This window comes from Salvelinus fontinalis, chromosome 1 (genome assembly GCF_029448725.1).
Source record: "Salvelinus fontinalis isolate EN_2023a chromosome 1, ASM2944872v1, whole genome shotgun sequence".
In the NCBI taxonomy this organism is placed as follows: domain Eukaryota; kingdom Metazoa; phylum Chordata; class Actinopteri; order Salmoniformes; family Salmonidae; genus Salvelinus; species Salvelinus fontinalis.
The window spans coordinates 47,080,741-47,105,977 of NC_074665.1; the positions used below are offsets into that span (position 1 = coordinate 47,080,741).

The 25,237-nt window shown below is 44.2% G+C and overlaps 1 protein-coding gene across 2 annotated transcripts in view; it reads right to left on the reverse strand.

Moving 5' to 3' along the window:
* Positions 1-330: 330 nt before the first annotated feature.
* rab11fip3 (RAB11 family interacting protein 3 (class II)) overlaps positions 331-25,237 on the reverse strand; it is a 46,732-nt gene continuing 21,825 nt past the window's right edge. The window contains exons 3-13 of one of the 2 annotated variants that reach the window (XM_055924020.1): positions 24,718-24,794; positions 18,815-18,987; positions 12,371-12,574; positions 10,198-10,335; positions 9,007-9,042; positions 8,728-8,821; positions 8,080-8,324; positions 6,466-6,547; positions 6,024-6,161; positions 5,404-5,700; positions 331-4,523 (exon numbers count right to left, since the gene is read on the reverse strand). In XM_055924020.1, the coding sequence (XP_055779995.1) occupies positions 4,410-4,523; positions 5,404-5,700; positions 6,024-6,161; positions 6,466-6,547; positions 8,080-8,324; positions 8,728-8,821; positions 9,007-9,042; positions 10,198-10,335; positions 12,371-12,574; positions 18,815-18,987; positions 24,718-24,794 (1,598 nt within the window). In that variant the 3' untranslated portion in view covers positions 331-4,409. The remainder of the gene's footprint in view (positions 4,524-5,403; positions 5,701-6,023; positions 6,162-6,465; positions 6,548-8,079; positions 8,325-8,727; positions 8,822-9,006; positions 9,043-10,197; positions 10,336-12,370; positions 12,575-18,814; positions 18,988-24,717; positions 24,795-25,237) is intronic. The other variant, XM_055924028.1, reaches the window with a different exon arrangement.

The window sequence follows — 25,237 nt, forward strand, 5'->3', positions numbered from 1 at the left end:
TAAGGAACTGACAATTTCAGTTCTCCCTTGTTCTATAGAGGGACATTCTTTTTTTAATCACTGGATTTGCAGCAATATGATGTAAGAAAATAGATCAGTGGTGCAATCCTCCAATGAGCATCAATCCAGGAAATATAACTGTCTAGACAGTTATTTGTCTACACCACAAATACTATTGGTCAAGACACTTCAAAGTACACTGCATTCTCTCTCCACGGAAACCACATTCTTATCACGGTTACAAGATACTACTGTGTCTTCATGTATGCAGTCTCTTGTATGGAAATGTGATGAGCAATATCATACGAAATAACGAGATCAAACAAAATATCATTTTATTATTTGATTTATTTTCTAATCTTACTTCATTGTTTTCTTTGACCTTTTTACAATGACTTGAAATTATAATTCCCCAAGAACAAGGATTACATCATTCAGATCTTCAAAGAAAAACATAGAGCAGTAAACAATACATTATCCTTCAGAATAAGAATAAACTTCAGTTGTACAAGTCTTGTTTCTACAATGTTCTCTTTTTTCCCCTTCCCATTCATTTTAAATGGCAAGCCATGCACTACTATAGTAGTGATGTTTGTGCCTTGAGCAAAACTTTCTTTGGACATTGGAAGCTAGTGTGAGAGCAAAAAATTCACATACCATTTTATATACACATTTAAGTTTTTATAATTATAATTTAACAAACTGACAGTCACATACGGTCAGTCCTTTCCAAGGGCTCGTCATCAGGTTAGTAAGAGGGGAAATTATGAGAGAGAGGCACAGTGTTAAGACTAGCAGGCCTGTTTTTCAGGGCAGAGTTGGACTCAGCAATGATACTGAATAACTTTTCTGATGATAACGTTTTCAAATTTCAGCAAAGAAGAGATTGTGAGCCGATAGTTAAAATGGTCAGTGAGAAGTAAAACTTCGGTTCTTTGGTCAGTTTTAAAATGATGTGGTTAAAAAGAAATTGGAACGTGTTTAAAGTGCATTAGAGAATCCCATTGAATCAAGTTTAATGTCTGGACAGGACTCTGGTCTTAGTCTAATCAGTCAGCTAGCAATCATGCTAGTGTAAGTCTCACAACTAGCTGTCTAAACTACAGTAGACAGTCTGAAATAAAAAATAAACAAGGAATAAAAAGAAAATAGGGTAATCCTGCTGCTGTATCCATGTAAGATAGGGGAAGATATGTCTTACGGTTTCCTCCTAGTAATGCACCACTGGCTGCTGGGTACTGTAGTAGTAAATGATTGGCTGAAGCCTCTTGAGCCTCATATCTGCTGGGGAAAGCAACCTATTACACTCAAAGGCAGAATGACTTGAACCACTCAGACAGTTCAGCCCTCTGTGGGCTGGCTTTCTGAGGCCTCACTATCTGTCCGAGGCATCAGGCGCAGTGCAACTCCACTGACCTCCACATGATATGGATCAGTGAACCGAATGATCGGTTTTAAAGATTCAGAAAGTGATATACAATAGTGATCAGTAGTTCTGTGCTGTGCCTGTTCTCAGCTGGGGCGATAACAGAGGTGGCATGTGTCACTGACGTTGACTACAATGACAATGCCCTTTAAGAGGCCACTGTCTGCAACCTCAGCATTACAGCATTACACTTGAGTTGGGTTGAAGTGGAATGACCTCACCATAAACAGACATTTTGAAGTGGTCAGACGAGACTGAAGCACGCCAGTGTTGTCAATTCAATGGGTGCTCAATGCAACACTTTTGAAATGTACTGTATGCTACCTTGAGTACAAGATATACATTTCAATCTAAAATAATCAAATATTTTTCTCAAATCAACAATTTCCCCTCGAGTAGCATTCAACAATTAAATCCACTGAATGCCAGTTTCCCTTGAGAATCCATAGATTCCAAAACTATTTACAAACTTTTCCCTCAAAAACAACTGCTATTAGAGAAACAACAGGGCAGAGACTGCAAAGTGAAATGTAGAATAAATATCTGGTTGTGATTCACAGAAGGGAGAAATTGACGTGTACGGGCTACATGCTAGAGCGGCATACACAAGACCCTCCCATGGGGGAGGATCATATTTTTCAGCAGAAGACCAAAAAGAAAATGAAGAAAAATTCAATTTTTCCCCCCCTCAACTATAAAAATACCTAGAATCTAAAGGTTCGAAAAAATGACATGTACAAGTCGTTTACATCCAAGGCCATTTCCCATGGAGCGCTGAAGAGGAGAAAAGCGTGCTGACATACTGTAGCAAGAGTTTAATAGGTGGTGGAGGTGACTGCGTTAGTTTTTTAGTATAGCTGCGTTGGTTGGTACAGTATACATTGCTGTTCATCCCTTTCACCCAGGGACAAACCACAAGCTGTCAGCAGTTCCAGCAAGTAAGAGTCCGCAACAGTGATATCCTTCAATATGTCCAGTATCTCAAGTCTCAGGGAGTGCATTAGTGAATAGGCAGCACTGATGACGTGTATTAATAGTCTGCCATTCTCATTTCCTCTTGCTTACGTCCAGAAATGTGGCGAAAAGTTCCGGAAATTCAGATTGGTGCTTAGTCAACTGAGGCTCATACAGTAAAGAAGGGAGTTTTGTTGGTTTGCTGACGTCTGTTTGTCCATGAAGTCTGTTCTTCTTCGTTCTCCACTGTTCTTCAGAACATTATTGCTTCATCTAAGTGTTAAACATGTTCTGCTCCTTTAAATCAAAAAGCTGTGAGAGAGTATCAACATGTAACCTCTTCGAAAAAGGTCAGTTTTCAAATCAATTCAGCATTCTTAATTAATTCATATTGTTTTAAAACAATATATGGTCATATTAGGATTACATCCCTTCACAATAATTTTTTACTTTTATTTCTATTTTTTTTATTTTATTACAAACAATACTTTTTTTTGTCTAAACCCCCCCCCCCCCCAAAAATGAAACGATTCTATTCCTTCAATAAGACATGTCAAATTATTCAGCATTTTCTGTCTGAACATTTTTATGGAAAGTAAGTCACTTATCCAGTAAATGTTTTTGGTTACAAGCAGACCAGACATGTCCTTCCCACCAGATAAACTGGCTCCCTTTCACTTTCACTCAGCAAGGGTCCACTAAGGATCAGGTGGGTCAGTCACACTATAAAGAACAACACTTCCCAGCGCACTCAGCTCAAATAAAAACAACATAGCAACATTTTCTCTCAATTTGTTTTAGTTTCCAAGTTAGACCATCAAATTATTTCTTGTCAGTATGACCAACATTTATGTCAGTTTTTAACTACCTCAAAGTCAGAGCTAACATTAAAAGGAATTGATGTGATGGAGAAGTGTTCTCGTATTGGAGTATTTAGCCCGCCTGACCCCCTAGGACTCTGTTTCATTGTAAAAACAAACGGAGATGCAGCAAACAATAAGCCACTCGGCTTCACTGTGGAGACATTGAGGCTCACAAGAATGAACATGTCATTCGTGTTACTACCATTGTAGTCAAACATGTTTAACCTTTTTTCAAAACAAAGTATTGCAAGCAACACAAAATAACGTAAAACACACATACACAAATGCATGCACTCACACACACACACACTAACCCTCAGGGCATTTCTTGTCCTCTACCCCAGGAACTGTCCCTCACCTGGGTTGCGTTAACTCACACTGGGAATATATTCCAAGTCAAAAGTCAAACCAGGATAAAGACTTACACTGCAAACGTGACACGGTTTATGTAGTAGGTGGCACCGCAAGCCTGTGTTCAAGAGAGCAGCCAGGGTCAACTTCATCTGACCTCGTCCCCTGTCCAGTGCTACATACGGTTTAAACGTGGATTAAACACGGTTCAGTCCGATACAGGAGAACGCTCCCAAACACCCCAGGAGTTCATTTACTGAGCTCATGGTGAAAGATGGTATCGGCTGATATGTAGTGCAAGGACAATACATTTTAGAATCATGCTGGCATTGGTGCTCATAAGATTTCATTGCCAAAAAGATATTTAAGGGGACAGTGACACGTTAACCAGGTCTTCCATGGATTCCAAGAGTTCCTCAGAGAAAACACATTTGCACACACAACCTCAGACACGCAAGGAAAACTCAGGTCCCTCTACCCAAATGCAGGGAAGTCATTAGAACCAAAGCCTACTGTATACAGGGTGAACAGACACACACACACAAAGCAAAGCTCAAATCCCAGGGACGTTAAACCATGTAGCTTATTTTTTCATAGACAACAGCCACCAACAGTGACAAAAAAATAAATCTTCTTTAATCTTCTTTAACGGTAATTGGAGTACTTTTCCCCCACCTAATATAGTTCAATAGGTATTGCTCTCTCTGTGGCCAGTCTCAGTAGCCAGTCTTTAAGTGTTTAGCCAGTCTCTCCTAGTATGGCAGTCCAGCGAGGCAGAGAGGCCGCCGGGCTGCCCTACTCCAAGACGAACACCTCTACTTGACTTCCAGCATGGAGGGGTTGGACTCCATGATGGCCACGATGATGCGGTCGATGTAGTCCTGTAGTCGGAAGTTGACGTCCTCCTGCTTGCGGATGGCCTCCATCAACTGCAAAAAAAAAAAAAAAACATATCTGATGTTTACAAGGATAGTAACTTATTGAGACCTTTTCATTTGCACTGAAAAATTATTCAAGATGGTAAAACGGCATACAATATACAATACAGAGTTCAGCAATAAACGTGAAAGATTCAGAATTGTGATGGGGCCGCCATCTGGGCACCAACAGTCTTAAGAAATGTATTTTATTCCACCGTTAATCATCAAGGTTAAAATAGGGAAAGGGGAATACCTAGTCAGTTGTACAACTGAATGCCTTCAACTGAAATGTGTATTCGGCATTTAACCCAACCCCTGTGAATCAGAGAGGTGCGGGGGGCTGCCTTAATCGTTAGTCTCACTAACCACGTTTCTATCCAATGGCAGTAGAAACGCTTTGATGCACAAACACTGATTTAATAACCATAATATCGAAGCAAACTTGGGAGACACGCGATGACGTGTGGTCCTCCCACTACGACGCGGGAAATCATGCAGTTTATTAGGCTACAGATGAAATAAGTTACGATGAACTTCACAGGGTGGTGAAAGTGCAAGGTGATGAGCTTGATGCTGCTTTCCAATAAATACTGAGGGTCTTATTCTGGTGACTTGAAGATCGATGCTTGGCTGCCGTTTGACAAATTAAAATAATCTCGCTCTGTCCTTTTGCCCATAATAATCTCCCCATGTAGGCTATACCTGCACTGCATCTGCCAGCTGTGTGTACAAACTTTTGACTGGTACTGTATATTTATGGCCTGTACATTTTTGGCCTTCTCTGTATATCTATGGCCTTATATCTATGCTTAGCCTTCTCTGTATATCTACGGCATGTACATCTATGTGTATCTACTGTTTACATGTATCTATCTATATTGTGACTCACCTCTCCCCGGGACACAGAGTTGATCTCGGCAGCCAGCGACTCGGAGAAGGAGGCCGTCACCAGGTTCTTGGCTCCCTGGATGCTCAGGTTGATAATCTGGCCGTTCAGCTCATCGTTCTGCTCCTTCAGACTGCGGTTGTCCTGCTTGAGGCGTCGGATCTCCTGCTCCAACTCGGCCTCGCGGGTGCGGCTCTGGTACTCCTGGAGCCCGGCACTGGGAGAGCGTCCTCTCCTAGCCTCTGCCTCCAGCTTGTACAACTGCAGGTGCTCCAACTGCTTCCGCAGGTCCTCAATCAGCTGGTGGAGGGAGAGAAGGGGGGATAGGAGAGAGAGAGAAAGACCGCTGTTAGAGAGAGATACCGCAATAGTCTATTCTGCAAGAGCAACTAGTCACCAACCGTTGGAGGAGTAGGTTGAAAAATAGAAAACTTTAAAAGAAAATACATTTTTACATATGTTCTACCCAGCAGCAGAGAAATAAAGAAAAGTGAAAAGGAACCCTACTCATCGACAGACCAAAACTAAACGACGGACAGGATAGCCCTCCACATTTGACGTGCATTCAGAGTCAGACGGACGTACAGTTTGCGATGTACAGGTGTCACCTCGTGACCTCTCACCTCCTGCGTGTGCTCCTTTTCCTTCTGGTTCTGGTGGCGCTCGTGGGTCAGCTTGTCGGTAGTCTTCCTCCGGGTTTCCAGCTCCTCGTTCAGCCGCTCCGTCACGTCCTCCACCTCGTCTTCCAGCTTCCTCTTCTCCTGATAGGCAAACGAGGAGGAGGAGGAATGAGAGGTAATAGGAGAAATACATAGACACGTTATGGGAGGGAAGAGAAAGGACAGATGAGTGGGAGGGAAGGAAACTTGGGAAATGGGGGTTGAGGTAGATGGAAAGAAGAGGTGGATGAGAGGAGAGGTAAATAGACAAGGGATTGGAGGGAACAGAAAGGAGATGGGGGAAGAGAAGGAAACTGGAGACGATAGGGAGTTGAATGAAGAAGAAAGGGAGGAGTAGGAAGAGGGGAAGAAAGACGAGGAGGAGGAGAGAAGACAGTGCTCTTACCTCCTCTAGTCTCTCGATGTTGGCGCGGTAACAGGGCACACAGGATTTCAGCTCACTGTTCTCCTCATCCAGCTGCTGCAGCCTAGGGCAGAAAACTGCGCAGTTAAATTACATTCACCAATGCTAGAGCCACGGTACACAACACAATTGACAAAACCAATTCAATCTATTCAAATCATTCATTCAACAAATTAAATGAACATTCTGTTCCACACACTGGCACATTCACAGCTGAGCAGATACAGTACAGTACAACTGACCTAGCCTGACGACTCACACTCCATTCTTCCGCTGCTCTGTGGTTCGCGACATGCTTTAGTCTGAGACTGCCATCATTGAAGCGGTTTGTGGTGACGAGGGGCACGAGGGGTGTTGTACAAAACAAAGTCATCAGAGATTGGATCGTCTCTAACCAATCAACTATCAAAGCCACCGCTTCAACCACGTGTTCTTGCTCTGGCCCATCCCATCGGTTTCTGGACCAATCAGACGGCCCTGAATGTGTTCGCATTTGGTGAAGGGTCAGGGAAGTACTCAGATCCAGATTCATTGCGGAGAAGAAACTAACGTCCGTGGGCGTGGCCTTTGGCCAAAGCAAGGAGTCTGGTTAGTCAGGCAATAACTGACCTGCTGTGACACCTACACATAACTGTCAAAATAAAGGAAACACCAACATAAAGTATCTTAATAAGGAGTTGGACCACCACGAGCCGCCAGAACAGCTTCAGTGAGCCGTGGCATAGATTCTACAAGTGTCTGGAACTCTATTGGAGGGATGCAAAACCATTCTTCCATGAGAAATTCCATAATTTGTTTTTTGTTGATGGTGGTGGAAAATGCGGTCTCAGGTGCTGCTCCATAATCTCCCATAAGTGTTCAATTGGGTTGAGATCTGGTGACTGAGACGGCCATGGCATATGGTTTACATCGTTTTCATGCTCATCAAACCATTCACTGACCACTCGGTGCCTGTGGATGGGGGAATTGCCATCTTGGAAGAGACCACTTCCATCAGGATAAAAATGATTCACCATAGGTTGAAGGTGATCACTCAGAATGGCAGTGTATTTACCTTGCCCTCTATGGGGTTGAGTGGACCTAAACCATGCCAGGAAAATGCACCCGATAACAGAGCTGCCAGAACCCTCATTTACTCAAGTGTTCCCTTTATTTTGGTAGCTACCTGTTACACGTCTACTCTACTGAGAAACAGCTTTGGGTTCAAGGGCTTTGGGAGGGTGGTCCTGGGGCCACCCCTGGGTGCACAGTTTTTGCCCTGGCACTACACAGCTGATTCAAATAACCAACTCATCATCAAGCTTTGATGATTTGAATCAGCTGTAAACCAGTAGGTGTCAGTGAAGCCCCACAATGTCACTGACCGACGCAATCATTGGAGCAGTGTTGACAATCACAGCCTCTAAAGGCCTATTTCCAGGCACACCTGCTGGCCACCCTTGCTACAGTCACACACACACTCTCTCTCTCTCTCTCTCTCTCTCACACACACACACACACAAGTACCTAGGCAGAGCTGAGGATGCTACACACAGGATGCTAACCACTCTCCTCGTCTTACTGGACACGCACACCACACACCCACCCCCCACATACCTAGCCTGCAGGTTCTCCAGCTCCAGGCCCCTCTCCCGCTCCAGCTTGGTGAGGGCGTCCTTGTGGCGGCGGGTCTCCTGGTGCAGGTGGTCCTCGGCGCGGAGCTCTTGCTCCTTGAGCTGCTCCTCCAGGGCGTTGGCCCGGTGCACCAGCTGCAGGTTCTCCTGGCGAAGGCGCGCGTGCTGCTCCCCGCTAGCCTCCGAGTCCTTCTCCAGCTCCGCCACGCGACGCTCCAGTAGCAGCACCTGGGAGGTGGACGGGGTGAGGATTAGCACAGAACAGTGTTGTTTATTATGATCTCTTTAAGCCCACAATGGGCGGGGGGGATGGCTACAAGTGGCACTACACTGTGTAGAATTGACCAGTGCTTTGTTGCATTTAAATGATGCTATTGAGAACTGGATGCTATTTTTATTTTATGTTCAGTGGTTTCAAGTTTTAATGTCAAATGCACAGGTACAGTGAAATGCCTTTCTTGCAAGCTCTAAACCCAACAATGCAAGTATAATACTGTGTATCATACACTGCATGTGTTGTTTGACGCTGAACTCTTTCCTTTACATTGACATACAGTGCTGCATAATGCTGTTTGACACTGTTGATAAACTCGGTATGATGCAGTATAATCTTATGATGTTGAACTCTGACCTTGTCAGTGATGTCAGTGTCAGCCAGGTCCAGTATGTCCCGGGACAGCTCACTCATGCTGTCCAGCGTCATGGAGCTGTTCTGGAGGAGGTGTCTGAAACGCCAGGGAGAAGAAATAAACATTTGTGATAAAGAAAGCAGCTCAAAACTGTTCCGTCCTGGAAAACTCTCACGATAAGTCAAGATAGCTAGGTGTGTTTGTCAAAATCCACCATATTTCCACATTCAATCTAAAATAATTTTCTACTGAATTGATTAAACCAACTCATTTTGACCTACCGTGCTACTTTCTTGCTGGACAGCCTCTTGCTGGAGCTGAATGGGGGGGATAGAACAACAGAAAACCAGTCACGAAGGGAGAAAAGACAGATGAAAGAGACAACGTCTGTCTCTTGGTGTCCTTCCTCCCCATCCCTGCATCCCTCGCTCCAAAAAGCAGAGGGATAAAGAGGTTGTCATACCGGGAGCATAGGATCCTAATGTAAGGTACATGTTCATATGCACATCTGCAGACACGCCACAGCAATAAAACACACACACATGCGCATTTGAAATGCAACCGAAAACAAAAATGCATGTTTTTTAATTGGACTGGTCTAGGAGGTAGGCCTAGTCACTCCCCGTTTCAGTCCATTTTCATCCGTTTGGTGTCTAATGAACACAACCCAGACACAAAAGCATGTGTATCAGTTAAAAAGGTTGGTTTTTCCATCAGCATTCATGCTTGAACATGTACAAGATGATTCAATCCATTTGTAAGGTTGTAATAGAGTGAGTACTTTAAATGGAATATGAGAGCAATGATATAAGCCATGCATCACTGACAATGACGTCAATTACCTGGAAGTTAATTCAGGTGTAGCATAGTTTTTTGTTGTTGTTGCAATGTTTGTCACTGCACACATGGCATTGTTTCCATGACCTTGACAGGATGCGAGATATGTACGCATGGAACTCATAAGGCATGCAATGATACGAGCAATGGGAACTCTGGGCAGACCTTCTGTTGGCCACCTGGCACCAACAGCTAGAGCAAAGCGCGGCGGTCCACCAAACTCACCTTTACCAACATCGACTATGAACCTTAGAAACCTTATTTATAACGCCACAGTACAGACACCATGAGCAAACTTGAGTTTGAGTGAGAGGTTCTCCCCAAAGCCGACTCGAACCAAGCACTGACGTTGTCAACACACCGCAACTCACACACAAACGTGCACTGAAGAGTCAAGATGAGTGGAGTGGAGATGTGTGTGACGACCTATTCAAAAACATACGCACAAACGCTGTCAAACTCTGTGCATGTGTCCGTCTGTTTGACAGTATTAAACGCAACACACCTGTGTGCATCTTACAAACCGAACACAACAGGACAGCACACGCACAGAGAGCGAGAGCAGTGTGTGTTACCTAGTCAACACGGCAATACACACACACACGGGATAACCTAGTGGTGGTGGAGAATGTTACCTATTCATCTCTAGGAAATTGAGGCGAGTGGAGAGGTCCTCCAGGCGAGAGATTTGTTTGTGACATTGGTTACAGAAAAAGTCCAGCGCCTCCTCCCTGAGGAAGCTCTGAAAGCTGGCAGGGAGAGTAGTGGGGGTGCTGGGGAGAGAAAGAGAGGAGGAAAGGAGGAGAAGGGGAGTGAGTGACAGAAAAGGGAGGTGCACCGTGATGGAGAAGAGGAAGGATCAAGAGTGCAGGATCATGAGAGTTTGTGAAAAGTGAAACTTTGTGAGTAATTGAGCTGTGTGGGGGTAAACTGAAAGGATGGACTCCGTCTAAGAGCGCTGTTCCAACCAAGGGTTCTTCCCGGCCCTTCAACAAAAGGGCTACTGTCATGGGGAACACTTTTATCTGTACATTCATGTATTACTTTGGTGACTTGGCTCCGAGGAGCTGCAGTGAGGTTCATATTCAGTTCACTATAACTAGCACACAAACAAACATCAATAGTTAACTGGAGTGTGTGTGGCCGCCGCAGCCTCTCCTCACGTCACCTTTTCTGGCTGATTATTTATTCAGAAGAGTGCGCCTCTGTATGCGTGGCGTGTGCGTCAATTCCTGTATGGATGGCGTGTGCGTCGATTCCTGTATGCATGGCGTGTGTGTCTCGAGGTGGTCATAGGTTCCTCAGAATCACTGCTGTGCTGTCTCAGGCATGTTCTGCTGGCTGGCCTGAAGTGAAGGACACTTATGTGAAGTAATAGCTGCAGTAGGGTTTGTGTGTAGCAGTAGTAGTGATGCAGAAGTGTGGGTTTGTAGACAGAGTGGCAGTGAAACAGCAGTGTAACATCTAGGTGTGTGTGTGTAGTAAGATGAGGAGAGTGGTTAGCATCCTGTGCGTACAGAGGAGTGTGTTTACACACAGCAGTGTGGAGAGGGTCAGAGAAATGTTACACTTCAGCTCTGATCAGTAGTAAGTCTCTCGGCATCACCGCCTACACTACTGCTGCACTAACCACAATGCTCCTGCAACACACTATGAATCACAATGGCCTCATTCAAATTGCCTTAGTGCCCACTCATTCTAGTTGGAAGGAATTTACGGTTGTATGGTTGACTTACAGAGGGAGGGAAAGGTTTAGAATTACTGGTAACTTGGAAGGAATCATTAAAGCCAATCCATTTAGGCCGGCTTATTTCCATATTGTGCCCGAGAAAAACCTAGGCAGTTAGCTGGCTAAGAATTTGCAGGCATGAAAGATGAGGAAAAATATCACCCAAATGGGAATTACGCATTATCCGGCTTAGGGTCTCTGATGAAAACAGAGTGTAGAAGAAGGAGGGGGTGGAGCGACTGCAGAAAAAGAGGAGAGGAAGTGCTCAGGAGTGTTCAGGCGGAGCAGTACTGTGTCAGAAGAAAGAGAGAGGGGAGTGCGTGATCAGGTGTGGTCAGGTGAGACCGACTTAACACAGTCCATACTGGCCGGCTCAAACGCCAGCTTTGTTAGAGAGCCTATGGAAAGCCTGTAACTCTCCGTTTTGGCTGAATTCCATTCAATAAACACGCTTGGTTATGTCTCCCCTTGATGACTGGATATGTGTTAGTGTATGGTGTGCAGTAGCTCTAAAGAGTAAGTAGCAACAGGAAGAGTTGTAGTAAGTGAACTTTGCCCGTGTTCCCTTTTACCTCGCCCTTCAGGGGCAGGAGTCAGTGGGGGTGGACTGGAAAGGAAAGTCTCCAGAGAGTTCTTATCCATGTTTGACCTCCAGTCTTTCCAAACATACAGCCAGTCAGTCTTGTTATAACAGCACCAGGGAAAGTTGTGGCTAGGACACTGCAGCTGAGAATGTAGCTGGGAATGTGCCACCACCATTTCCAGAGACTAAATCCACCCTGCTACTCTATCCAGCAAGACAACACGTTCCCTGACAGGAGCCAATGATGAAGACTACCAACAACTGCACTGTGTGTTGTTTGACTTTAGAGACGATACCCTAGGATAAAGTAATGTTATTGTTGGTAACAATGTGGCAGCTACTGTGAGTGACCTTCATCCGACACGCCAGAGTTTTGAACTGATTTGTGGCACTTAAAAACATAGCGGTTGTGTCGTATATGAACGTGTAGGCTGTCACAGTCTTACTTTGAGTGCTCAGTATGACCCTGGCTGCTGTTCTTTAGGGTGGCCCGTACCTGGGAGAGAGTAGCAGGGAGGAGCAGTTGCTCTGGTTGGGGGTCTGGAGGTGGGATGAGTCCCCCTCTCCCTCAGTTCCCTCCTCGGTGGTGTCCAGCAGCAGCTCTGAGGTGTTGCTCTCCCCAAAGTCCTCAAAATGTTCCTCATCCCCGCCAATCACTGTCACGAGGGTGTGGCTGTGCAACTCAGAGCTTAGGGAGAACCTGAGGGAGAGAGAAAAGAGGGATGATTGTGTATAAAACAGAGTGCGAGAGAAAGAAACATAGGAGGAAGAATACTCCTTCAGGTACACACACAGGAATTGCATATAGCCACGTTCACTGGGGTATTTTTCTACATTTACCCAACTTTGTGACTGTATTGGTGTCTGTATCAATGGTGTCTCAGGGGTGGAAATGCCAGAAAAATCTTGAATTTACCTACTCATGGTTTGTGGTTCTATGCCTGTATGTGCGTTTGTTCCTTACATTGTGTACAAACTCATTTACGGGCTAAAGTTAGGGCTCTGGCTTAGTTTTTACACCTGACTATCTCTGTTTATCACTTCACTGTAAAAACAGATCTGGGTTTCCTTCACCAACAGACCACGGAGGCAGCGTTTCCGTAACGCGGGCGATCTATTTTAACACGGCTTCAACCAAATTAGAAGCGCTCAACTATTACAGTACGAGTGTGGATATGTTCCAAGTTCTATATGTAGACTTTAGCACACAGTTTGTGTTGAACTGTGATGCCTTGAAAGCAACTAGCCTAAATCCAACAAATAGAATATTTGGCATCCCAGATTAAGACAGCCCTACAAAGCCCCCGGCAATCTGGACATGTTCTAAAATCAGTTGTCTTTAAGGGTAATCTGATAATTCATTAATCCCACAGACTCGTTAGTCAAGATGAAGCACATTTAATGTTTGTGGTCCACCGGCAATATACATCTGATGTCTAGCTACACTCGCTGCATGAGAGTGGAGCTTTCACTGGGTTCTATGTAGGGTAAGCTTAAGGGGTGACATTAATTGAGAAGAGACAGGGCGAAGCTTCTCGTCAAGTTAAAATTAGCAGGCAAATTTTCACACAAATACATGGAAAGCTAAAGTTAGCCATGTTTAGCCACCAAAATAGACATGCTTGGCTGGTCTGCGACGGCTAAATTGGTAGGTTCACCTGAGTTCAGATGATATACAGTACAGTGGCATTGCCTTCTGTAACAAGAAAGGGTATTAGATAGCCAGACATTCCTTTGTACCCCAACAGGACAGGAAGGGTGGCTGGATTGTAGCTACATACACACAGGATACACACCTCAGTACCATTCCAAGGGTTGCTGTCATCTAATGACAAAGCCTAGTTCTATTTCTTGTGTTTACACATACAGAGTCAACAGACTTTTAACCCACTAAATCCTACCTTAAAATTCACTTTACGCTAACCACCGACAGGGTAGCCTGCACTTAGACACTGATCAACTTCAGATACACTTCAGCCTCTCAACCCAACATTAAAAAACAATTAACACTGACTCAGCACAACGCACAACACTTGCAACACCCTAACACTTGAACACTTTAGCATAGCAATCTCAACCTCAATACATTTGACTCGCAACCCAACATTCGGACCCACTTACCCACTACTCAGCCCAACACTGAGGTCCCTAGTAAGGTCCCGCACATGGAGGGCAGGTGAGGAGAGAGACCGCATCTTTAAACGCCGTCCACTGCCCCCGCGTCTCAACCTCGGAGCAACTGGAGACAGACGACCTCCAGTCAACCAGAGCGGAATCCTGAATGCTCACTGGTTACACCAACCCAAGAGGAGTACTGCCCAGTTCTTCAGTTAGGAGACGGTACCAAAGACCTTGTCCACTCAAGGGATTAGTCCATGGTACCCAGAAAATGTTACTGATAGTTGCACACTCTTCTTTCCTTGCACGTTTAATAGGTTACCGCCAACTTGGTCGACTAGAAAGTCTTCCTCACAGTCTGTAACCACAAATGATCAGTCCTCACAAGTGACCAGCCGGTTGTCCCCTGTTACCATGGGCTCTTCCCCGTAGACTTGAGGCAAGACGGGGAGGCAGGCTGTGAGTGGCTGAGGGTTAATACGATTAAGGGCTAAGCAGAGGCACCAGGCAGGTGCGGTGACCGGCCCGGGCCCAGCCGAGTGAGGTAGTGCTGGGGTAGGACACGAGGGGCGGACGGGCTGGGGCTGGGTAATCCTGTTAAACTCCTAATCCCCAGCCAAGAGCATAGACTCATTCATGTAACGGCCGTCTCCCGGGGCACAGAAACTACTGGGAGGTGTTGAAAAAACAAATCTTAAACATTTTGTTAAATGTTACTGACACAGTGTTGAGTCATGTGTAGGAATAGGAAATTCATCTAGGTCTTTATGCAAGAGCACATGACAGGGAGGTGGGAGTGTGTTGGTATTGTTCTGATTCACTTAATTTGTTTTTTTTAATGGGGCAGGATCATCATGGGACTCATCACTTGTTTCCAGTGGACTCCAGTGGAATATGATGTGAGATACACACACAGGCCTGCTGTACAACAATTGCAGCGTCTTTCATGAAGCCAATTTATAATTTTAGATTAGCACATCTGATTGCTGCATAATTCTTTTTTTTTATTCCTCTGATGGTCAAAGGGGACTGTTGTGATCCCACCACTGACACCCATTGTAAACCTTTTCACAGTGACGTCAACTCAAAATGGTTGTAGTTGGTTTGTGTAACTCACCTGCAGTGATCTTCTGACTCAGTGACAGACAGGGCAATTCAAAACAGGAAATATGGAACTCAAAGAAGGAACTGAGCTGAAACGCAGAGGAATCTGCCTCAAGGAAGAATTGATAGGTGAGGCCTAAGATAGCCACAACAAGCGAAATCTAGAAAGTTGTATAAGAAAACACCTGTATGGCAAGAGTAACAGGGGCATGATCTGACATAGCAGAGTAGAAAATGGATGTTGGATAGACTTTGCAGTTTGGCATTTCTATTCAAAATGTGTCAACACGATTCAGCCCAGCGAAAGGTCAAAATACACTGAAAGTTCTTTATTTCTTGGGAAGTTCAGCCCTGGTGAGTCAGGGGATGACCTTCCATGATTCCTGCCAAACCGCTGATAGTGCAGGACTGCTGAAACAGGAGAAAGTGGAAGTGCCTGCCGGCCGCGCTTTGGCCCCCATCAGCATGAAGGAAAGATAGGGCCCCTTCCAGAAAAAAAGGAAAAGAGCAAAAAAAGAGCAAACTCCACACTTCCTGGAATTCAAGGCACAGCTGTTGACAGGAAGTCCAAACACATCCCTGTTAACTTGTCCACCCCCCCCCAGATCCGTCATCTACCCGGACAGACAGGTTACACAGTCAGCAGATAAGACCTCATTCCCCTACACTTCCTCCTCCCTCGTGACTGACCCCAGCACTACATGCAAAAACAACTCATTAATACAGTCGGAATACAGACCCCAAACAGTAGCTACTTTCTTGAGTGGATTTACTTTCTTGAGCGGATGGTCAGGGGGCCAGAACATAATTCCAAATAATTTGTGGACTGCAAAATGACCGCAAGAAGCCCAAACAGATATAAGATGACTAATACATAATAATTTCAAACCTTACTTACATTTGTGTCCGATCAAATGTATCTCTCTATTATGCATGGGAATACTTTGGAACAGATTTCCAAAATTAAAATCACTTGGAGCTGTTTTTACTTGGGGGGGGGCAAATAAAATCCCCCGCGGGCCAAATTCGGCACGCTCGCCGCCAGGAACCCTGGCCAAAAGTAAAATCAAGTTAGCCTACATCAAAAATGAGTTGATGTAAACTTCTACAAATAGGTATCAAACACTTAAACACATAAGCTCTTGACAGAGATATCTGGAACTGCCTGTGAAAAGGACGTTGTCAAGTGGCTGTTCCAAACAGGTGGCGGGCACTAATCTGACATCTTAGGAACAGGGTGTTGGGGATACACACTACAGAGTGACCACAGCTAATAATCTTTGCTTCATTCTAACCATTGACTCAATTAAATCCTTAGGGTTGGAAGAACCCTACCAAAACAAAACCTTAGACAAAGAGCGCAAGACAATGATAATATGTTATCAGTATTTGCCCCGAAGGGAGAATATGTCTAGTTTTTGCCCTAAGGGGACAAATAAAGTAGCATTGACTTGAAACAAACTCGTTGGCCATTGATAATACTACACAAATAGAGCTCAAAAGGCAAGAGGTGTCATGCTATTGCCTGATTTCCGCTAACCAGAAAAGTTGAGGTAAAAGTGCAGGTAAAAGTCAACATAGAAGATTAACTTACTGTAATCATTGCAGCAACACATAACTCTTGGCCACTGAAGATCAACTTGTCTCAAAGCTCACAGTCAACCAAAAGACAAACTCAAAGATACAGTGGATAGATCAGGGCACACGTAGCTGTCTCTTCAAGGTCTCTGGATTTTACATTGTGTCTGAGTGTGAGGTCATCTCGAATATCGTGCAGCACCAGAACAAAACAAAAAAAACGAGGGCAGAATGTTCAACAACCAAAGTGTAGTATAATAGCGGGGTAAGCAAGTTCATTTCAAACTGTCAGTGATCTATTACGCCTTTGAAAATGATGATGATGACCTAAGAACTCTATTCTCTACCATCTGGTCCTTAGCAAATAAATACAAATCGTCACTCAAAATAACTATGATCTCCAGGCTTTGTTCCTCAAATAACCATGTGCTGCATTTAATCACAATCATCACTTTATAATGCTTTATCTTGCAAGTTATCTGCCATGTGTTGAAGACAGGTCCCACTGCAAATCTAAGAGTTCAAAACACATCTGGCCAACAGTATTCGTCCAATAGTAAGACAATAACATGATCTATGTAATTTGTTAACTGATCAATACAAACCATAGTAATTAGCCTAGAGGCACATTAGAACCTGCATGCACTTGAGGAGCAGCCAGGACCAACCACCCTGGAGCAACCATAAACAAAAGGCTTCTTCAGTTAGATGTATATGATAAGACGTTTTGTTCTCGGTAGACGAAAGGTATTTTAAGCCCAGGGCCATTACAATGGTGGCTATTATTGCCTCTAATCTGTCTGGTGACCCACATAAGACTCCAAGTCGTCTCTAGAAACTAAGACGGGATACAGAGGCTTGATGATACCGAGGCTGTGATGACTGGAGCTAGCGTTAGTTTGACTTATCCTCGTTAATTACCATCACTATTTCGACCTATATGTACTATACTGTTACAGTCAAACCCTGGTGTCTGAGTGATTAGCAGTGACTCAACGTGGGTGGTATTCAGGACAGCTTCTACCCACAGTGGATCAATTTCCGCAGCAACTAAGAGCGTTGAAGAGCGAGGCTCAACTTCGTCGCTGTTTTGGTCCCGTGGCTAGCACGTTGTAAAATCATGAAGCGTACCCGTGCACAGATACTGTGTGCGAGCGTCTTGCATTTCGCACATCGCAATAACCGCTGTGCTGCTCGTAGCAATGTCATTTCGCAGAGTCTACCTTTAATGATTATGGTAGTTCTAAGTATGAGATGAAGGGGTATAGTTAGGGTTTGACTTTGGCCAACCATATGTGGGTCGAGTTAACCTGTTTGGGATAGGGGGCAGCATTTTCACGTTCGGATGAACGTCATATTGCACTTCCTAAGGCTTCCACTAGATGTCAACAGTCTTTACAACCTTGTTTGAGGCTTCTACTGTGAAGGAGGAGAGAATGAGAGCTGTTTCAACCAGATGTCTGGCAGAGTGCCATGAGCTGGTCACGCGCGTGGCCGTGAGAGCGACCTGCGTTCCATTGCATTTCTAAAGACAAAGGAATTCTCCGGTTGAAACATTATTGAAGATTTATGTTAAAAGCATCCTAAAGAGTTTGGATTGTGAACTAAACTAAACGCGCTAACAAAAAGGAGGTATTTGGACATAAATGATGGACTTTATCGAACAAAACAAACATTTATTGTGGAACTGGGATTTCTGGGAGTGCATTCTGATGAAGATCATCAAAGGTTAGTGATTCATTTTATCTATATTTCTGCTTTTTGTGACTCCTCTCTTTGGCTGGAAAATGGCTGTATGTTTTTTGTGACTAGGCTCTGACCTAACATAATCATATGGTGTGCTTTCGCTGTAAAGCCTTTTTGAAATCGGACACGATAGGTAGATTAACAAGAAGTTAAGCTTCCATTTGGTGTATTGCACTTGTGAATGTATGAAACTTAAATATTTCTAAAAAATATTTTTGCATTTCGCGCTCTGCCTTTTCAGCGAATGTTGTCGAGTGGTTCCGCTAGGGGCCGAGGTTAGAGGTGACGATCAGGACTAACTATTGGGCCAGGGGCCTGTCCTGAGAAAACTGCAAATGACCATGTAGCCTTACGCTCCGCATGGAGTAAGAGGCAAAAGTAAGCCAGAACTAACCTGTTGCTGCTGTCCTCAGGGTCGTGGAGCGTGGCCTCAATGCCGCTGTCCGTCTCCACATCCTCGTGCATCTCGGGCTGGACCAGGGCTCCTGTGTCCTCGTCGGTGAACGTCTCACACTCGCTGTAAGTGCTCTCCGAGCCCAGGTATGCACTATCCGTCACCTCGTTTTGCTACAGGAGGGAAATAGGACATTTTTAGTTATCCTATAAGACAAAGTTAGTAATCATATAACGTCACAATTGTGGTCTAAAGTACATACATGTTTTGTTATTTAGCAAGACGCTCTTATCCAGAGCAACTTTACATAGCAATTAGGGTTAAGTGCCCTGCTAAAGGGCACAACGACAGATGTTTTACCTAGCTCCCGGATTCGAACCAGCAACCTTTCATTTACTGGCTGAACGCTCTAAACCACTAGGCTACCTGCCGCCCTGGTACACAAAGAGAGTTAACTGGTCATCATTTGAATTGAGAAATCATTAACAGGTGACTTAAAACAGCAGTATGATGTCTGATAGGTACAGTGCATTCAGAAAGTATTCAGACCCCTTGACCCCTTATCCACAATTTGTTATGTTACAGCGCTATTTTAAAATGTACTTAAAAAATGTAAATCCTCATCAATCTACACAGAATACCCCATAATGACAAAGTGAAAACAGTTTAGAAAGGTTTGCTAATTTAGAAAAAATGTAAAACTTATTTACATATGTATTCAGACCCTTCGCTATGAGACTTGAAATTGAGTTCAGCTGCATCATGTTTTCATTGATCATCCTTGAGATGTTTCTACAACTTGATTGGAGTCCACCTGTGGTAAATTCAATTGATTTGACAAGATTTGGGAAGGCACACACCTGTCTATATAAGGTCCCACAGTTGACAGTGCATGCCAGAGCAAAAACCAAGCCATGAGGTCGAAGGAATTGTCTGTAGAGCTCCGAGACAGGATTGTGTCGAGGCACAGATCTGGGGAAGGGTACCAAAAAATGTCTGCAGCATTGAAGGTCCCCAAGAACGCAGTGGCCTCTATCCTTCTTAAATAGAAGAAGTTTGGAAACACCAAGACTCTTCCTAGAGCTGGCTGCCCGGCCAAACTGAGCATTTGGGAGAGAAGGGCCTTGGTCAGAGAGGTGACCAAGAACCTGATGGTCACTCTGACAGAGGTCAACAGTTTCTCTGTGGAGATGGGAGAACCTTCCAGGAGGAGAAACATCTCTGCAGAGCACTCCACCAATCAGGCCTTTATGGTAGAGTGTCCAGACGGAAGCCACTCCTCAGTAAAAGGCACGACAGCCCACTTGAAGGTTGCCAAAAGGCCCCTAAAGGATTCTCAGACCATTAGAAACAAGATTCTCTGGTCTGATGAAACCAAGATTGAACTCTTTGGCCTAAATGCCAAGAGTCACATCTGGAGGAAAACTGGCACCATCCCTACGGTGAAGCATGGTGGTAGAAGCATCATGCTGTGGGGATGTTTTTCAGAGGCAGGGACTGGGAGACTAGTGTGGATCGAGGGAAAGATGAACGGAGCAAAGTACAGAGAGATCCTTGATGAAAACCTGGTCCAAAGCGATCAGGACCTCAGACTGGGGCAAAGGTTCACCTTCCAACAGGACAACAACCTTAAGCACACAGCCACGACAACGCAGGAGTGGCTTCGTGACAAGTCTCTGAATGTCTTTGAGTGGCAGGGCCAGAGCCCGGACTTGAACCCAATCGAACATCTCTGGAGAGACCGGAAAATAGCTGTGCAGCGACACTCCCCATCCAACCTGACAGAGCTTGAGAGGATCTGCAGAGAAGAATGGGAGAAACTCCCCAAATACAGGTGTGCCAAGCTTGTAGCGTCATACCGAAGAAGACTCAAGGCTGTAATCGCTGCAAAAGGTGCTTCAACAAAGTACTGACTAAATGGTCTGAATACTTATGTAAATGTGATATTAGTTTTTAATTTTTAATAAATGTGCCAAAAAATTCTACAAACCTGCTTTTGATTTGTCATTATGGGATATTGTGTGTAGATTGATGAGGAACAAACACAATGTAATCAATTTTTGAATAAGGTTGAAACCTAACAAAATGTGGAAAAAGTCAAGGGGTCTGAATTCTTTCCGAATGCACTGTACATACAGTAGCTAATGTGTGGGTGGACTGTATAAGCAAATCAACATTAAAAACACCCAGTTCAGAGCTGATGACTAGAGGCTGTACTGGATACGGTTGACTCTTAAGGCCTTTTTCCTGAGCTATAATTTTACTGACAGCATTCATTGATTACAATTATGGCTCCAGAGGAAAGATGTTTATCTATGACGCATCCTGAGCAGATATGGAAAGAAACAAACGATGGTAATGATTAACAAGTTGTTACGTATATCATGAAACCAAGCAGAACAGATTAATTATGATCGTCGTAGATTATAGAGGCCAAATTGTGTAAATCTTGAGAGAAGTCGTTAAAAACTTCACATCACCAATCATAGACGGTTCATCAAAGAAAACAAGCAAAGAAACAGTATTCTCATAGGAGAGCGTAGTCGCAATACAACTGTTGCCAATGGCAGTGAAAAGCCAATTAGAGCCGCGTCCAAACAACTGATGCGGCATAAACATATTTCAGACCCAACCTGTCAGGTTTCAGATGTCCGTGCCAAGCAAAGCCCGTGTCAACACCTTGAATCAACATTGACAAACACAGAGATTTCACTTCCTAAAGCTCAAAGCACAAAAAAACATCAAAATGTTCAGATAGATACTCAATAGAACTTCATAAGACATTTAGCTATAACAAGAGCCTGCCAGGTGAGTCTCAATGAGTCCAGAGCAAGAGAGCCTTCATGGGAGAGCCTCCCATACCTGTCTGTGTTGAGTTCCAGGAGGAACCGGGCCCAGAAGGCTGTCCACCATGCCCAAAACCATGCTGTCTGCCTGGGGCTCACGGGCAGGAAGACTGGCCTGTAATGAAACCCCCCAGTAATTTCCCCTCCTAGCGCTCCCTCCTTTTCAATCTCAGAAAGCAAGAGTGTAAAACATAGAATGCCCAACACCTAGTTCAGCTCCAGTGGGTTCTCAAAAGGGGTGGAGTCTGGAGACTGAAAGAGTCCGAAGGGTTGGGGAAGGCAAGAGTACAGCCCGTACTGCCACTACCACCCCAACTACCCCTCTCATGGAATTTGATGATCAAAATTTCGTATGAAAGAAAGGGAGCAATGTCCCTTTAACTTTGTCTCTAGTTCCTGGACCAATGTGACCAATCATTAAGCCACCGCCTGTTCTACCCGTCTTTACAGGCTTGTATGATTGGATGAAGAGGGCCATATAAACTGTACGTGCATAGCCATAAACTGACTAGTTGTTTACTTTAAAGGCCCAGTGCAGTAAAACATTTGATTTTCATGTGTTTTATGTATCTATTTCCAAACTATGAGGTTGGATACTGTGAAAATTATAATAATACCCTCAGAGTAAGAGCTGTTTGAAAAGACTGTCGGAAACGTCAGCCTGTTTTGGTGGGACGGAGTTTTGGCCGTAAATTAGTTAATAGAACAATGAGAGAGAGAGTTCCAAACCTCTCTGTCAATAACAGCTAGTTTTTACTTTTCCTCTACCCATTCAGACCACTCCCAGACAGTCTTAGCAAAATTCTTGCTTGAGAAATGTCTCTTTGCTAAAAAGCTTCTTTTTTTTGGACCATTTTCATTAAAAACAAATCACAGTAAGGTACTAAATTGTTAACACAGAAATGATTTGATACTGAGATAAAAACGGCTGCATTGGACCTTTAAGGAGGCAAAACCAGCAAGTTGTAAGACCAGAGATCGAGCCATTGGAGGGGTCTGGATTGGCTGTGTTAATGCATCTTTTCCTTATAAGAAGAGGTTAGGCCACAATGGCTAAGTATTGACAGGGAGACTGTCATACTCTCACAATAACAAGGTGTAACAACACACTGGTTGGGTGTTTTTGGGGACGTAAACAAGCCGGCTAAGAGCGGGAAGGTCAAGGAAGAGGAAAAGTAGGAGGAGGAGGGTGGAGTGTTTGGTTTTCTCATGGCAAGCAGGCCCTCCGCCCAGCTACCTCACCTCTCCTGTTTTGAGAGCAAACAGGGTTAGAACAGTGTGGCCATTGAGTGAGGAACCTTACTGCCAGGACCCCAGGGGAAAAACAACGAGTTCAGGGACATAGGTGTGGCGTCGACATTAAAAGCACCAATCACCAACTCTCCCCAAACTCCGTCCAATACAGCTACCGTTATTTCTTAGGGCAGGACATTTGTTAGAAATGTATACTGTAGTGATACAGCAGGTAATGTTTAATTCAATGTCATGGAGAGGACACCCAACACTGATTTTAAGCAAACCGTTTCTGCAACTATCTTCACTGTGTTTTTGGAGGTGTGTGCAATAACTAAAGGCTAGTACTTATAATGTTCCTGTCCCATGTGGCTCAGTTGGTAGAGCATGGTGCTTGCAACACCAGGGTTGTAGGTTCGATTCCCACAGGGGACTAAAATGTCAATTTAAAATGTACCCAAACCAGATAGGTATTATTGGAGGGCTAATACAAATGAAAGTCCATTGAAAAACGGTGTTGGACTTGATTCAACCTGTCAAGTAAACGCTAAGGTTTAAGTGCTAGGTTAGAGCCAAAGCTTGCCTGGCCAGACCACTGCTGTATATTATACTGAGATGACAGACTGTACTAATTAGCCATACCAATGGGGGGCGCTGAAACTACACAATATAGAGTGCACTCATACTAGTGTTGGAAGCAAACTGACTGAATAATATTCCACCTATTTATTGCCTTACCTCCCTACATCTGCACACACTGTACATAGGTTTTTCTATTGTGTTATTGACTGTATGTTTGTTTATTCCATGTGTAACTCTGTGTTGTTGTTTTTGTCGCACTGCTTTGCCTTATCTTGGCCAGGTCGCAGTTGTAAATGAGAACTTGTTCTCAACTGGCCTACCTGTTGAAATAAAGGTTACATAAAGTTTTTTTTTTTTTTTTTAATATATTTTTTTAAACCAGTCGAAAGAAAAAGTCTAATCTTCATATTCGTCATCTCCAGCACCACCCCAACGTCAACCTATGTGAAAATGGCGCGTTTATGTTTCGTAGTAAAAAAAGATAAGTATTTCCAATGACATCAACAACCAATTAGTAGGCAACGCCTCCTCACAACTGGTCAAAAATCACACGATGCCCACCGATGTCATTGGAAACACTAATCTTCCACTATATTTTTTACTACAAACATAGAAACCCACCATTTTCACCATGTTGATGTTGGGGTGGTGCTGGTGAGGATGAATATGAAGTAGAACATTTTTGAATATACAAGTCCACGCACAAGAGGAGCCAGGACTTTCAGATATGGCCACCGCAGCTGAAAAAAACATAACAGCATGCGTGCGAAAAGTACGACCAGACTCCAACCATTCAATATTTAGTCAAAAGAAAAATACGACGTGAAAATTCAGCCGGATGTCATTCGATGGGTGCCAAACCGTAGTGTTCAGCATGCGGAACAATCACAGTCGGGTAATGATAGCTTTTCTGGCCACTTGCTGAAAATACTGTGGGATGTGTGAGTGCACAGAGACTTCAGCCTGGGAGCTGTATGCAAAGGGACAATGGGAACAGCACAACCGGACCACACAAGACCATAATAAATTACAATGGACCGTCACAGTGGTGTACTATGCTATACAGGACTGCTCATTCACCACCCTGGCCCATATTATGCTGCTTTATGTTGGGGGTTCATATACTGTGGTGCAGTCAGTCACACTGCTTTCCTGATGTACTTAAGTTTGTGTGAGTGGTCATATTGCTGGTAGTAACTGTCACCAAGAACTGCGATGACTATATCCAATGACATCACCCACCTCATCGTACTCCTCTGAGCAGCCCACGGCTCCGTCCCCTGGGCTGAAGTGCACATCGTAGAGCTGGGGCTCTGTCCCTGCAGACATAGACAGGACAAGGTCAACACACGCAGGCCAATAACACACAGCAAACACATACAGAACAAAGTCAACACAATGCTATGGTAAACACAGAGCCAATATGCCAACGGAAACATGACAGAACAGCGCCACTACACAGGTGTAATACAGTAAACAGAGAAAATACTGTAGGGTCAACTCTGAGAGTTAAAGATTTAACTACAGGTTACAGAACGAATAATAGGCTGCACTGTATAAGTCAAGCAAATCAAAAAAGGATTTCAGCTCTTTTATTAAAAGTGCAAACCTTGAAAGTATACAGAAGGGGGGGGGACTAAATGTCTGAAACAAAGTCAAATGTGCTCTGGTCAACTACAGTGCTTCTTTTACCGTACATGTCTTCGCTGCTCTATTTAGAAAAATAGTCTTTATGCTTGGAGTAACAATCAACATTATGTAA